The sequence below is a fragment of the Euphorbia lathyris genome, chromosome 7 (genome assembly GCF_963576675.1).
Source record: "Euphorbia lathyris chromosome 7, ddEupLath1.1, whole genome shotgun sequence".
Classification (NCBI taxonomy): Eukaryota; Viridiplantae; Streptophyta; class Magnoliopsida; order Malpighiales; family Euphorbiaceae; genus Euphorbia; species Euphorbia lathyris.
This window is the reverse complement of record NC_088916.1, coordinates 23,900,736-23,917,653: the sequence shown is the minus strand read 5'-3', so window position 1 is coordinate 23,917,653 and position 16,918 is coordinate 23,900,736. Positions and strand designations below refer to the sequence as shown.

The 16,918-nt window shown below is 34.2% G+C and overlaps 1 protein-coding gene across 1 annotated transcript; it reads right to left on the bottom strand.

Moving 5' to 3' along the window:
* Positions 1-12,778: 12,778 nt before the first annotated feature.
* LOC136234731 (large ribosomal subunit protein bL21c) lies at positions 12,779-16,271 on the bottom strand. Its single transcript, XM_066024208.1, has 5 exons — positions 15,914-16,271; positions 15,654-15,734; positions 14,495-14,596; positions 14,323-14,397; positions 12,779-13,046 (listed from the first exon to the last, which is right to left on the bottom strand). Exons 1-5 carry the CDS (start codon positions 16,232-16,234, stop codon positions 12,963-12,965), a joined length of 663 nt encoding a protein of 220 aa, XP_065880280.1. The 5' UTR covers positions 16,235-16,271; the 3' UTR covers positions 12,779-12,962.
* Between the last annotated feature and the right edge of the window lie 647 nt (positions 16,272-16,918).

The following is a 16,918-nucleotide window of genomic DNA, read 5'->3' as shown; positions in this document are numbered from 1 at the left end:
ACTTAATGGACTCTTTACCTATTATGATTATAATAATAAACCCATTTAAACCAAGATTCACACTCAAATAAAGCCCATTTGAAACCCGGGCCTATGGATGGGCTAAAGGAATAAAGAAAACAATTTAAGCATATATATATACATTTAAATCAAAAAGAGAATATGAGAATGAAAGTTAATAAAAAAGGAACTATATAATACATGTATGAAAATACTAGATATAATACATTTATACTTTAAAAATGTGAAAATAGTAACTAAAACTCTTAAATAAGAAAATAACATTTATCCCCAAAATAGTTTTTCTTAATAATAATTGATATAGCCCAAAATATCCCAAAACTATATATATACATAACTAATATAGTTTTAAATGTCAAAAATAATATATATTCACCCCAATATCTACTAATTATCCCCCAAAATGCCCAAGTAAATAACATTTAAAATAAAATCTAATATAACTCAAATGAATGAAAAAGAGAATATATATATATACATATACTTATAATTAAAAATAGAATGAAAAGTGATATAAAAAATATCCTAAATAATTATACATACTAAATGTCTAAAATAATTTGAAAACATATATTACATAACTATACATATATGTATAAAGGATTAAAAGCTTGAAAGTTAAGAAAAATGGACTAAAATGGTATTTTTTACATTCTGGCAGATTTACCGACGGAAAATCCATCGGTAAACAGCAATTAGTGACAGAAACGGCAAATTACAGCAGCACTCCAATTATTTCCAGATTTATTCAAAAGCTTTAAATTAAATCTAATTCAATCGTTTTGGATTTCCGAACTACCAAAAATGGATCATAGTCAATAACAGAAATTTCTAAAATGACGTTTTTATTTTAAAACGTTATTTGGAAGTTCTTTGAATTAAAACTTATAATTACAACGTTTTCAATACCCGAACTACCTTTTTATCGGATCACGGTTCGTATTGGGATATCAAAACGAGGTTTTTTATTTTAAAACAAAACCGAATTTTATTCAACACGAGACGAGAATTAAATAAATACGCTAATTAAATAAAACGTGATAAAATAAATGAATAACTAAATAAATAAAAACTATAACATAAAAAATAAATAGAAGAAGAAAATAAATTAAATAAAATAAAAGAGTCTAGTCCTCGGATAATACCTTAAATTCGGTATCTGACAGTTGAAGCCGATTGATTCCACGAGTCGTGATTTTCCGTTTTTTTAGTAAAAATTTAACTTTGGAAAATTTGGATTTTTTTGGGAAAAAAAACATTTTCTCCAAAAAATTGACTTTCTCTCTCTAAAAATGTTTAGAGTGAGAAAGCTCCAAAAATTTCCCTCCCCCCAAATGCATGGGGATCCGTGCCTTTTATAGGCAAACGGATCCCCGGCGGAATGGGCGACGCCCAAAAAGAATCGGGCGTCGCCCAAGGGGGTTGGGCGGCCGCCCAAGGCATGTTGGGCGATCGCCCAACCGCCGTTGGGCGTTCGCCCGACATCGGTGGGTGCTCGCCCAACGGCCGCCGGGGCGCGTCTCGCGCCGTCGGGCGCGCACGCCCTGCGGCCGTCGAGCGTGTGTTCCGTGTCGTCGGGCGCCCACGCGTCGCGGCCGTCGAACGCGCGTTCCTCGCTGCCGGGCACACACGCCCCGTGGCCGACGAGAGCGCGCTCCGCGCCACCGGGCCCGTGCATCGCTCGGACGTCGAGCGCGTGCCACTTGTGGTTGGATGCGTGCATCCGACGGACGTCGAGCGCGCGCCCCGCGCCGTCTAGCGGGCGTCCGACTGTCGTCGACCGCGCGTCGTATGCCGCTAAGCGCTCGCACCATGCCGTTAAGCATTCGCGAGCCACCCCATTAGCAACAGCGACCCGCCATAACTCTTTCTTCCTTATTATGTACTTATCATTCGTTATATATTTTTTGTTTTTCAAAACTTCCGGAATCAATCGCTTCAACCGTCTTGTTTTCAGGTTTTCATCACAGGTCCTCCGACTCGGTGTCTACAGTAGTCAATTTCATGCCTAACAGTTTCCATCATAGTTACTAAAGCTTCAACCAAGGTTCAGGGTTCAAGCTGTAGAATTTGTGCAACTTGTGGCATTGCGGCTTGTGGAGCCACATGTGGTACGCGATGTTCAGGTTCGGGTGGTATTGGTGGAGGATTAACAGGTGGAACTCTAGCATCAAAGGCTACACTATCCTCTGTGTTCACGGAACCCCGTCCTAATTCTCTTCTTTCGGCATTTCTACCTCTACCCCTATTTAGAGATGGTCGGCCACGTTGTCGTCTTGGACGCATCTATATGATGAACAAACTATTACAATTACATTCTTAATATATGATATATACACTTTAGTAAATTATATACTTGACACATATATACCTATACACATATACATATGGACCAACCTATGCTCTGATACCAAAATGTCAAACCCGATCCAAAATAGAATCAGATATGACAGTGAGACATTACCACAGACGTGAACGAGTCGAAAGTAACATCTCACAATCAAATGTTAAGAATTACAAACCATGTTTGAACTTAAAAACATTTTCTACATATACTTTTACATTTGAAAAAGGTCAAAAATCATTTATAATTTCCAATTACGAATCCTTTTCTCGTGCGTTTTACCAAAACGAGTTCGAAACATAGAAAATTACTCCAATTCTAACATGTTAACTTTTAATTTGCTTAATCTCATAAATTAACACCATAGTTGGACATTCAGACCAAAATATCAGCATACCACAACTTCTTTATCCGTTCAAAATTGGCAACTCGGGTGCCTAAACATTTACAAGCACAAAGCAAACCTATGTCTACATGTATAAAATGGTATGCAATACCCTAGAAGACGACTTGAACAATCGTGGCCGTATCCAATCCTCGCCCTAGTATCGAACACTTCCCTTAGTACATCGTACTTCTTCGCCTAAAAACATTAAAACATTTGAAAATATGAGACAAAAATCTCAGTAAGCAACTATCAACTATAGAAACTAGTTTTTACGTAAAATAACTATATGTATACATTTGTGAAAACATTTAACCAAACCAAACCTTAAACTTATTAACTTGTAAACAATATCGAATTAAAACAGAAGTTTAATCAATAATCTCAAATCAAACTTAATCAAAATGTAATGATTCTTATATAAACGTTTACTAAAAACCAAAGTTCGAATCAAATTCAACATCGTATCCATCACCGAGTATCCCCTCGTAAACCAATCCACAACACGCAAACATAATCGAGACGTCTCTGTAACCATGCCTAATCCCGTATTGGTCTTACCCAACACTTCGCTACCAATACCCGACTAGGTCTTTTGATTGTGTACACTAGGACTGGGCACAGTTCGGTCCAAGTCGGGGATTCATGAATCTCCAGTATTGGATTGAAATTCGGAGATTAATAAAAGGAAATCTCCAGGATTGGATTGAAAGAATAAATCTCCAGAATTGAATTGCCCCAAAATTTCAGTCCAGTCCAATTCGGGGATTCGGAGATTCGGTTCCGGTCCAATCCAATATAATTTTTCGGTGATTCGGATAAATATCTAATAGTTTAAGTCCTAAAAAATAAATTAAAAATTTAATTTACAAGATAATAAAATATAAAATTTTATTATCTTACATAACTTGAAATAAATGATATTTTTTTTAGGAAGTAAACAACATTCATTAAAAGTTACAGTAGACAACAAGGCTAAAAAAACCCCACAAAATCAAAGTATTAAAAGTTACGGTAGACAACAAGGCTAAAAAAACCCACAAAATCAAAGTTACAAAATAACAAATCTATAAAAACAAACAACCTTTAATTCAAAAAAGACAACACTTCATTAGCAAGATCTCTCTAATCATCATCCCAATTTGTAATTGAATCTTCTTAACACAACAAATTCCTTGTTTTCCAAAGCAAAGGTAGTAAAAGCCAAACATCAACCTAAACATATAAAATTTACCATATTAGTGAATCAACAAATGTTAAATTAATTAGCTTTCACTTCAAGAAAATTAATCAACACACTAGCAAAAAGTAAAAGGAAAAAAAATATGCTAAGTACATTTGATTCGGTTAAAAAAACCTTAGATATCCAATTGAGGATTTTCATGATATTTATTGTAATCTCTATTCTTTTCTTCAGTGATATTTCACAATCACTTGAAGAATAAGATGTCATTGACAATTATGAATTCTGAACAAGTGATCAACAATCTGCTTTTAATAGAGAAGTTGTCCACTTTCTAATTATTCACAGAAGATTTGGATGATCAAATTTCTTTGATTCTTAGTTATCTGACTAAGGACGGATGGGGTAGGCAATGATATCTGCATTTCTATAGGTTCAATTCATCAATGTCGGTATCTCAGTCACAGATTGATGTTGTCCTCACTTGGCAGATTAAGCAAAGGTTTTTCAGCTATAAGACCCTATAATACCCGATTGAACAAAAGGTGATGAGATGGGAAAGGTGGGAGTGGCTGTCTAGAAAATTTTTCATGGCTGAAAAACCAGGTGAAGAAAATTTTCCTAATTGATTTTCCATTAGAGGAAGCTTCTGTGAATTAATTAAGAACTATATCTAATACCCTAACATATAAAACTTCAAATATAACACAGAACATATAAAACTTCAAATCTACACAATGTACACAACACAGAGTTTAGAAATTGAAATATAAAAGTCCAGAGTTTAGAAAACTTACTAGAGTTTAGATCGGTAAAAGGTGGAGGTGGCGCTGTGCAAGGTGGAGGTGGCGGTGTGCGAGGTGGTAGCAGTGATGGAGTGTAGTGGAGGAGATAGAACCCTAGAAAAAAACCGAAGCAGAGAGAATGGGTAAAAGAAGCACGTGATTCTATTTTATAAAATGTTTAAAAATTTTAATATTTAAAACTTCTAATATTTGTTACTTAATTAAATTAAATGGTTAATAAGAAGTAGAATTGGTATGGTTAAGGCGATTAACAATGTTCCATTTGGATAGGTGTTCGATTCTCTATGTCTATATTTTAGGTAAATATTTTTTATTTCATTTTATAAACGGGAATTAATCAGGATAATTTATATGACTATATATAATGTTATACCTTAATAATAAATTATAAATTTATATTATTGTAATTAGTTTACCAAACCTTACAAAATATATAACTATATATTATATAATATTTCTCTTTATATAAAGTTAATGTATGAAATATAAATTTATTATTGCTAAATTTTCGGTTATTTCAGTTCGGTCCAATCCAATCCAATCCAATCCGGTTATCGGTCCGGTCCTGGATAAATTTCGGTCCAGTTCGGTCCAGTTCTTTGACGAAAAGTCAACGGTCCAATCCAGTTCGGTTCTCCTTAAAAAGTCAACGGTCCGGTCCAATTTCGGAGTTTTTTCCTCGGATATTCGGTCCGGTCCAGTATCTCTAGGATCCGCGCCCAGCCCTAGTGTACACATGCCATGTTCCTCACTGAACATGGTCTTCAAATATCAAACCATCCGTCCGGACTACTCCTGATGGATACAAACTTTACCCAAAATCCAACCAAACTTCAATTGTATACATTTTCTCATCAAATGGATCAAACTTTACTACAATCATCAATAAATCGAAATCCAACATTTACTGAACCAAAATAGCAATTGAACCCCTGAAGAAATCTAATTTAACACTAATTAACCAAAATATCATTAAAACCCTTAAAGAAATCCAATTGAACACTAATTAAACCAAAATAACATTAAAACCCTTAAACAAATCCAATTGAACATTAATTGAACCAAAATAACATTCAAACTCTTAATGAAATTCAATCAACATCAATTGAACCCAAATAGCACTTAAACCCTTAGGGAAACCAATTTCAACATCAATTGAACTAAATCATAATCAAACTCTTAATAAAACTAATTCAACATCTAGGTATGAATCAAAATAGTCCAAAAATTACCATTGTGAACTCATTTTCTTCAAACTTGAACACAAACTCAAATCAACAACCAATACTCAAATCATTTCTAGGAAACCCTTAGGAGACAAATTCATGAAATTTATAGCTCAATATACATATATTTATACATGCAAACCAAAACTAGTTGATAGTTACTTACCTTAGCCTAAATTTGAGAACAACACCACCAAAACCCTAAATCTGTCCCGAATCTGCCTAGCCCGTATTCTTTGTACACTACTCCAAATCAAAATCCCTCCGGTCAGAAGTTGCTTCTATGTGTATAGAGTCTCCAGTTGCGATTTGAGGTGATTTGGACGGTTAGATCTCTGGCAACATCCAAAACGGTGGAGCTGCCCTGTTTTTGGTGGTGGTTGAAGGTGGAGGAGAAATGAGAGAAAATGGAGAAAGAACAATGTAGAAGGTAGTGTTTTAATCAAAATGATTAATAATTCTGAATTTATCCTATATATAGGCCTTGATTTGAGTGGATAACTATTCACTTTGGTCCTCCAAAAATCTAATTTTTTTTAAAACTTACCCTAAACTTATAATTGTTATAAAAATGTGCAATTACCCTCAAAACTATACTCGTAACACCCAATTAATCGACTAATCTTAAAACGAATATAATATAACTTAGGGTTCGGGGTATAATAAATAAAAAAAATTAAGCACACGGACGTGACACAGATCCATGTTTTACGTGACTGTAGGGAAGCAAAGGCTGTCTGGTACGAGTTGGTCCCAAGTCGAAGCATTTACTTGTTCTTTCGAATTAGTGAGGCGGATTGGCTACAGACCAACCTGAACCAGGAGACGGTTATTAGGGGAGCGCCGTGGTTGAGTATCTTTGCCCAAGGAGTTTGGTGGATCTGGAAATGGAGGAATGAGAAAATATTTTCGAACAAGAGACCCCCGGATAACAAGGCTTTGTTCATTGCCGACCGAGCTGTGGAGCTCAAATAGGCGCAAGCTTTGCTTACTGTTAAAGGCGGGTCAGATAAGAGCCTAATCTGGATAAGTTGGCTTCCCCCTGAACCTGGATGGGTGGAGATTAATTCTGATGGCAATAGCAAAGGGAATCCCGGGTATGCCTCAGCAGGAGGCCTGATCCGTGATTATCAGGAAGATTGGAAATGTGGTTTCTTGGTTAATCTTGGTGTCTGTACGACCATGCTTGTTGAACTTTGAGGCATTTACTTAGGCATGAAGCTGGCTTGGAATAAGGGGTATAGGAAAGTAATTATGGAATGGACTCAAAAGCCCTTCTTGATGTCATACTAGGGTTGAGCGAAGTGCACCATCCGTACGCCTGGTTAAATAAGAAGTGTCAGGAGCTTCGTTTGAGGTGTTGGGAGGTTAGGTTGGTTCATGTGTTTAGAGAAGGTAATAAGGTTGCTGACTGGATGGCGAACTTCGCAAGATCTTGTTCTTTGGGTCGTCACGAGTGTGATGTGCCTCCTATAGGCCTCCAGGATATTCTGAGTGCGGATCGGTTTGGACGTTCCACACTCTGGAATATCAACTTTTAGTTTTCTTTCTATTTGCTCTAGGCTCGACCCTCCTTTGTTACAAAAAAAAAGATATTTCTTTTTTAAAGTGGCAGAGATGTTTTTTTTTTAATCTTTTACTTTGTATTGTGTTTTTTTTTGTTTTGAATTGCTTATATATATATATATATATATATATATATATATATATATATATAGAGATGAGATCAGGTGTGACACATTTCTTATGGTGTGACAAGCCTTATTGTGTGACAAGGACCAATTTTGTAATTAACCAAAAGGAGGTGGCAAATTTGTAAATAAAAGGAAAGAGAAAATTGTTTTATTTTTTTTCTTTAAAATGCATTTTTCCAACTTGTCCAACCTCGTTTTTAAAAATTTTTTATACCGTTGGACTCGTCTTAATTAAACGGCCATTTTAAGATCCATGAAGCTCAAGTAAAAAAAATTCCGGTGAACGGAATCCGGGTGGGCGTTTTCCGGCAAGCAAAAAAGTGTCCAGAAAATTCTCAAAAAATTTCCAAAAATGCAAAACATTATTCTAAGAAACTTTAATTATTGGGTCAAAGCGAGATTTCTTACGGTTTAGCCCCAATAAAACTTTTTCCTTAATTTTATCCATTTTACATGCTTCAACAATTTGTTGGGTAAAAACTGTAAGGAATCTCGCTTTGAGCCAAGAATTAAAGTTTCTTAAAATAATGTTTTATATGTTTTGAAATTTTTTGATAATTTTCTGGACACGTTTTTTGTCCTACTACGTTGTTCCAAATCAATGTACCATTTGTTCCAACATAATACTTATATTGTTCCAACAGAAAATTGTTTTATTTCTTTTCTTTAAAATACATTTTTCTGACATTTCTAACCTCATTTTTCGAAAAATTTTATACTATTAGACTCGTCTAAATTAGACAGTCATTTTAAGATCCCTGAAGCTCAAGTAAAAAAAATTCCGGTGAACGGAATCCAAGTGGGCGTTTTCTGGCAAGAAAAAAAAGTGCCCAGAAAATTCTAAAAAAATTTTAAAAAATGTAAAACATTATTCTAAGAAACTTTAATTCTTAGGTCGAAGCGGGATTTCTTACGATTTAGTCCCAATAAAACTTGTTCCTTAATTTTATCCATTTTACATGCTTCAACAATTTATTGGGTCAAAACTGTAAGGAATTTCACTTTGAGCCAAGAATTAAAGTTTCTTAAAATGATGTTTTACATGTTTTTGAATTTTTTGATAATTTTCTAGTTACGTTTTTTGTCCTACTTACATTGTTCCAAATCAGTGTACCATTTGTTCCAACATAATACTTGTATTGTTCCAACAGAAAAATGTTTTATTTCTTTTCTTTAAAATGCATTTTCCCGACATTTCTAACCTTATTTTTCAAAAAATTTTATACTATTAGACTCGTCTAAATTAGACGGTCATTTTAAGATCCCTGAAGCTCAAGTAAAAAAAATTCCGGTGAACGGAATCCGGGTGGGCGTTTTCTGGCAAGAAACAAAGTGCCCAGAAATTTTTTAAAAAATTCCAAAAAATGTAAAACATTATTCTAAGAAACTTTAATTCTTGGGTCGAAGCGGGATTTCTTACGGTATAGTCCCAACAAATTGTTGAAGCATGTAAAATGGATAAAATTAAGGAAAAAGTTTTATTGGGACTAAACCGTAAGAAATCCTGTTTCGAACCAAGAATTAAAGTTTCTTAGAATAATGTTTTACATTTTCTGAAATTTTTTGAGAATTTTCTGGACACTTTTTTTTTCACCGGAAAACGCCCACCCGGATTCCGTTCACCGGAATTTTTTTTACTTGAGTTTCAGGGATCTTAAAATGACCGTCTAATTTAGACGAGTCTAATAGTATAAAAATTTTCGAAAAACGATGTTAGAGATGTCGGGAAAATGTATTTTAAAGAAAAGAAATAAAACAATTTTCTCTATCATCTCTTTCATTTTATTTGCCACCTTGCCCTTTTTAATTATCATCAAAACTACGTAGTTTTGTTATATCACACAATAAGCTCATTGTCACAACTTAAACTCTTGTCAAGCAATTATTAATGAAAATATTCTAGGAAAAAAAATCGAAACAACTTTTGTATATAAACACAGTTTCAGTAAGAATCAAAGTTTTTAATGGTTATTGAAAAAAAAACTTCATATAGTTCAGCCCCCCTGAACGTTCACTCCTGGCTCCGCCACTGAGAAGAGTAGCTGAGAACTTCCTTGTTGGGCGGTTATAGAGAAAGGGAGCAGTTAGGAACTTTCTTATTTGTCAGTTATACCTTAGCGAATCACAGATCTTTCTTATGAAAAGTTGGAACCTTCTTACTGATTATGGAGCACACGTGAAATCAGGGAGTATCCAGCAGTTGGAAAACGGCTTAAGCTCAGGAGTAGTGGGGAATAAAGCGGTTATATGCCTTTGGGAGTAGATTTAAAAGAGATTTCATGGAAAGAAGATGACACACAAACAATCACACAAAAACTAGACAAAATCCAGAATTCTTCAATAGACATGTAGATTTTTACTTGATGCAACTTAGTTATTTTACTACTTCGTTCATCATTTATAGTAAGTTCTTAATTTCTCCTGTCATTTCAATTGTTTGATTTAAGATTAGTCAATTCAATTTACATTTCTTGACATCATTTCAATACAGTTAATATCAGTCTTGTAGATTTAGCTGCGATCTTTAAGCTTTTTTTTTTTATGTCCTTTAAGTTTTTACACGATCCTTTTTTATACAAGTTAGATTTGACAATATTTTGGGGTTTTTCTATACAATTTCTGGCACGTTCAGACAGAAATAAAAAAAGACGTTAAACAAAACCATTTTTTTATTTCCATATTTTCTTACATAAAATTTCCTATTTCATTTTTTCTTCGCATAATCATAATTAATTCATTAAGTAATTAAAATTAAAAGGTTAAAGAGTTAACTAAATAGAATTTAAGGATTTTACTACATGAATTTAGAGAGATGTGAGAAGGAGGAAATGTTGAATTTGATATTTTATTTTTGTTTTGAGGTTTGTTTGTGATAAGTAAATAATAAGAGAGTTAATTTATAAAATAAATAAATATAACGACCAAAATAGCTCTTTACCATTTGACTTCTGATATTTTTTAACACCGTTAGTCAGTTTAGATTGTCTTTACTAACGGAACAAACCACAATGTATCAGTTTACAAACTTTTAAACCACATAATTTATGTTTGAAAATGACCAAAACTACATGATTTATTTGTGTACTTTTCTCTAAAATTTATTACCATATATGACCACAATCGTTTAAAGAAAGGCATAATTATTATTAAAGTGTTTAAAATAATTATGACAATTTAAAAAAAACTCCTATATGGAAATGAAATTCACAAATCCATTCATAGTTGTTTTTCAATTTCAAATTCTTTTCTTAAATTCATAAATCCATTCATCATTTAACTCAAATTCATGTTTATGGAATTGTTGACACCAAAAGAAAGAAAAAAGATTCATGTCGTAAAAAAGTTGAATATGAGAAACTGAAAATGCATATTTTTGTTTCCATAAGTAATTTAATATCTACTAATTGTCATTTGACAAAATTAAAAATATTGTAATGGATTTTTGATATTTGCAATTAAAAACATATTGTGATGATAAAAGACAAAGACCAGAAATACAAGACTTAAAAAAAATTCCAAATCTGCTTTTCAAGTGTAATTTCCTCTAAATTTTATTCAATGTATATTATCCAATAATTGTCTTGTTTTTTTTTACCGTGTCTTGAAGATTGCTGATGCTCAGAGAAAGGTTCAATCCATCCGGGAATCAATCGTTGTCAAGGAACCGATTGAACTAAAAGCTCGAGCTGATAGTTAAGGCCCAATCATATATCTTATATTAATCTCCGACAATCGTTAAGCATAAACTAAGAACTATGGTAATTTTCTTTTTCTTTTGTTGGTTAGAGTTAATCGTATCAGGATGTGCTTCTTTAATAGAGTGGCAAGAAGATCATGTATTCCCTCAAAATTTATTCGTATAAGCTTCTAATTGTGGACCACCATTGTTTCATCATTAGCAAAGTGAATCCATGAGAAGGAAGAGGGGCCTAGTGAGAGGATTAGGAATAGCAAAAAGTCCTAAATGAAGGCAATTTATGTGCCAAGACAAGGTACAACTGTTAGAAAGGAGACATAATCGATAGAACATGGCTGGATCGGGGTTGGGGTAGTGGTGCCCATTCCTAACCAGTTCAGAAAAGCTTCACTCATACACGTGATCCATGACAAAACCGATGTCACTGAGCTTCTTTATGTACTCGATCATCTTGACACAGTGTGCCACAACAAAAAAAACTCTCTTGCATTTTGGAGTGAAATAGGATTTTTGATATCTCATATCAGTCACTCTTTAGTCGATTTCTCAAACAGCTCCTTCAGGCTTTTGCAAGTCCGCTTGCATTGATACTAACATAATACAAACAGCCGTGTCATCACGATCCTTGTGCTTCATGTAAGCACCTATCTCTTCTATAAAAGATCCATCCTCAGGATTAAATGAATTTTGATTAGTAACTAAAAACCTCTTGGAGTTGGATTTGACCACAAACTTCTCAAATTTTATTTTATTGAAGTCTAATAAATGAGTCTAGAAGTTGAAGATGTAACGACCCGGTTCAGAGTGGACGTCGCAGAGATAGAAAGCACATCGGCCCTAGGAGATGATGATGGTGCAGGAATTAACTGAATCTCACATCGAAATGAAAAGAGCGTGACTATAGCTTATTAGTAAGATGGAAATCTAATACATAAAGACACATTTTAAAACCGTAAGGTGTAAAATATTGGATTTAGAACAATGCGTACAACATCTACATAAAGAGACTCTATAGGAGGCTCCAGCACAAGTCCGGGGGCATATGCTTACATTTGTCAAGGCCTCATCATAATTAATAATGGAGATATAAATTCTCGCAAAAGAACAATATGTGGAAACTGATTTAAGTTCCAACACTAACATTAGAAGTATTATCATATTCAATAAACCAATTTCTACAAAGTCGCAAACAGAATGATGTAACAAGTCTAGGTCAAATAATGTACCACAAATTCTCTCTATAAATAACATATATATAGTTCAACACAAAGTAACAACAATTACAACCCTTTCAAATTCATGTTTCTAAAGTTAATTGAAAACAAGTGAAGAAAATATAAAACAAGAGAACAGACTACAAATCATTGTTTATTCTTCAATTTTAATAAAATAATAGCAACCAAATTTAACTAAAATGTCAAAGAGGGGAATACAGATCCTACAATTCATTTAATTGCAACTAAATTTCAGAATTCATCATCAAAATTCAAGATTCAATCTAAACAGTAAACACTACCCTGTAAAGGAAATCACATACAACAGGGAACGACCATAAATAGAAAAAGAAATTGAACATGAACTTTGAATACACTAGAAAAAAAGAATTCTATGGGTCAAAGGCAGTGTCAATGGTTGCTGCAGGATATTCTTCGTAGCCTGTAATTCCCGTTATCTTTATTCGTGTATTTGGCTGCATTGCATAATCAGTTATGACCATGTTAAAACTCCACAAGTATATATAGGGTTATCCCTGAATGCACAAGACTTACTGCTTCTCACAGTTGGGAAGAATCATTTAAAGCACGCAGTTTTTACCCGGATAAATGGTCGGTTTAGCTATTCAACTTAGCTCGCAGGGTCAATTTGCCTCAAAATGAACTTTGGTTACCAATTTGGTCATTCAAATTAGCATTTTTTTGTCAAATTAATCCAAAATGACAAGTGTCATCATTAGAAGTTGATGCGCCAAAAATTATATATGTCATATTTGAACTATTTGGACAAAAATATTAAGTTGTGGACTAAATTGATACCCAAAGTTCATTTGAGGACAAATTAATCCCGTGAGCCAAGTTGAAGAGAGAAAATAACATTTTTCTGTTTTTACCCTAGTCTTTTGCAAAAGAGGCTGCTTCCATGACTTAAAACCATGATCTTTACAACTGAGCAAACTTAACTTTATTTTCAAAGACATTTAAGAAATAGCTATTTATTGACAAGTTAGTTGATTTCTATGCAGTCAAAGAAGAGGATTCAAGAGAAGAAATGTATGAAAGGACGCATGAAGCTGCATTGAGATATTGTTTCAACTTTGAGCACTTACAGAAAGTAACACCACTAAAACATTCTGAAAGGAAATTTCTAAGGTTTCTATTTTCTAGCCCCTTTCTAAGAAGAGCAAAAACGATATCCAATTTTGATCACCTGGATATGCTCCGAGTATCTTGAAAAGGAAAAACAGACATTAGGACGGCTGAACTGGATGAAAAGCTCCAGCAAAAGGTTTATTGATTTTGAAATGGATAAAGGGACATCAAAAAGAGAAAAAGGGTGACAAGGAAAATTAATAGTCAGAATCTTGGCTAATCATGGAATATGCATAGGGTTGACAATGGCTGGATAGTGTAATTTTGTTTACTTCCATTTCTATATATTAGCAAGAATCAAAATAGGACCTTCAAACTCCTGATCAACCATTTTCCATCCATACAAAAGCACAATTTTACTTTCTACCTTCACTGTTATTGGACTAAAAGATTAAGATGTATTTTAACCTTTATCAATAAAAGAACAAAAAATAGTAGCTCCAAAAGCTCCCTTTACCATGTCTAATGAGGCACATAATGGTAAAAGGACAATCATTACAATACACAATGACTGTACTTCCATTTGAGCAATTGTTTCTTTTCAGCAAGTATGCAAGTAAAATTCAGCAAATGAAATAGTTATAAGAATAACAGCTATACCTGTCGGTGACCAATATTTCTCCGATAGTTCTTCTTCTTCTTATACTTGAAGACAATAACTTTAGGGTTCAATCCCTGCATCAGGAATATATCAGTATTAAGTTCTCTACACATAGTAAATAGTTGGAAGTAATTTGAACAAAATAATGCACAAAGGAGGTAATGAAACTACCTGTTCTTCAACAACAGCATGAACAACAGCGTTGGTCACCACTGGTTTCCCAATATAGGTTTTTTCTCTTGTTCCCACAAGTAGAACTTTGTTCAATGCAACCTTGACATGAATACAAACATCACACATTTTAACCAAGGAAACAACAGACATCAGAGGTAAAAAACAGAGCAATAAGTCGATAGCAAAGGAGATGAACCTACAAAATGTAATAGATGCTAAATTCTTTTTTGTTTAAGGATGTATTAAATTATTCAATTTCAAACTCTTAAATTAAATCAAGCTCTAAGTGTCTAAGGCAACTAGTAGATATACTAGGGATGGAATTTAGGGTAAAAAAATCTCCTTCCTATGCGATTCACTAGGACTTCACATAGACCTAGCTATAGTGTGCCTGCTATTAATCCATTTCTAGCATTAATTAGTGTCTTGGAACTCTTAATTTCTTTGAAGGAAATTGGCTATGCATTAAAATTTCTAGGAGAAAAGAGTTCCACATCTTTCTTCCTAGCGGCTATGTGCATATCGCCCCGGAACATCCAGGCTCTTACTCTATCTTTAGCTCCCTCAGCATCTACAATGTTTTTTTTCCGGGTGAATCATTTATAGTTTCTCGGGGAAGAGGTGGCATTGACTGATCACCGAGCAAGAAAGACACTTTATGTAGCGCCCAGAAACAATATAAGCTTGTCATCATGTTAGGTTAGGCAACCTCGTTACTAGATGTGGGTCACCTTTCTGTGGCATTGCTAGTTTGGCTTAGCGAACTAGTCATATCAAAAGTATATACTAGATCTGTCACAGCCTCCCCTTACAGATCTAGTATATACTTTTGATATGAATCCTTAATTTACTGTTTTAGTTTTAAGTTATCTTCATATCTCTATGAATTCCAATTCTAAAATGGCAGCAAGATAAAAGATAGCTAAGGGTCTTAAGGCTAAAATTTGATTTTCCAAATGGTTGAAAATGAGATAACAGAATCCAGAAAGTAAGTAGAGGCAATGTTCAACATATCCAGTAGTACTTTGCATAAAAAAATCAATTAACACTTAAGAAAGCAGTTGCACAGAACAAGTACCATATATCACATTATTGATACTGCAATAACCATGCCCGTAAAATAAAGTAGTCAAAATCCCTAATTTAAAACTCATACCTTATCATTAACATTTGCACCTTTCAACCTCTGAACATAAAGAAACCGACCTGGGATGACAATATACTGGCGCGACCCTATCTGCAAGAATTAAAAACGCAAAAGGAAAATCAGGCAAATTCATATATATCCCTCATATAATGGGAATTAGAATAATCATAACATTATAGCAGAAGCACAAATTACAAGAATGGGAAATATAAATTGGACCGGGTAGCTTCCAAACGAAAGAAGAACTTTTGCTTCGATTGATTACTCACCATAACGACAGCAAAAACATCTTCACGTTTGGGCTCATCATTGGCAACCTCAATTACAGGAGCAGGTTCGGATAGAGGTTCAGGCTGAGACTCGGGCGCGTCAGCCTCAACCTCGAGGACGGTAGCTTCGGATTCAGATGATTTAGGAATGAGCGAAAATGAAGGTCTTGTGGATAAGAGAGGAGAAGAGGTGAAATTGTGACATGTGGAGAGAGACCCAAAGTTAGGCTTAGAAAGAAAGTGTGAATTTTGATGAAGTGAAACTCTGCATTGAGCAGTGAAAGAAGAGCAGAGAGAGAGTGTAGCAGAGGAGGAAGCCATTGTTAGAAACTGATGCTCACTCTCTTGCGCATGTGTTTCAAGGAAGGAGCATGGGCCGTGGGCTTATCCTATCCACTATTAGATTCTTTTACAATTCTATCCTCCTATTTCTCAAATTTGCACTTCCTACTATTTATTTTTTCAATAAGCAAAATTCTAATACAACAGCTTTCTGAACTTATCTAAAATAGTAGATTGACTCCTTGAACTTTACAAGTGTCTCACCAGCTCCCTAAACTTACTTATTCCATATCATCATCTCCCTAAACTTGTCCATAAAAGTATATTAGCCTATTGAACTTTGCAAGTGTCTCACCAACTGACTAAAGTATCTTATTCTGTAACAACTAAATACAAAAAATTATTAAGCAAGTTTGAGGAGTTGGTGTGACACTTGCAAAGTTCAGAAAGTTAATCTACTTTTATGGACAAGTTTAGAGAGCTGGTGATATGAAATAAACAAGTTTATGGAACTGGTAAGACACTTGCAAAGTCCAGGGAGCCAATCTACTATTTTGGACAAGTTTAGGGAGCTGGTGATCTATTAGGCCTAAGTAGAAAGATAAAATAAATGCTTAATGATTTGGTATCTGAAACTTGTCCAGAAAGTTTGATTGATCTTCTTAACTTTTAAAGTGTTCTGATAGTCCTTCAATTTGCATAAAATGTTCTATTAGCCTCTTA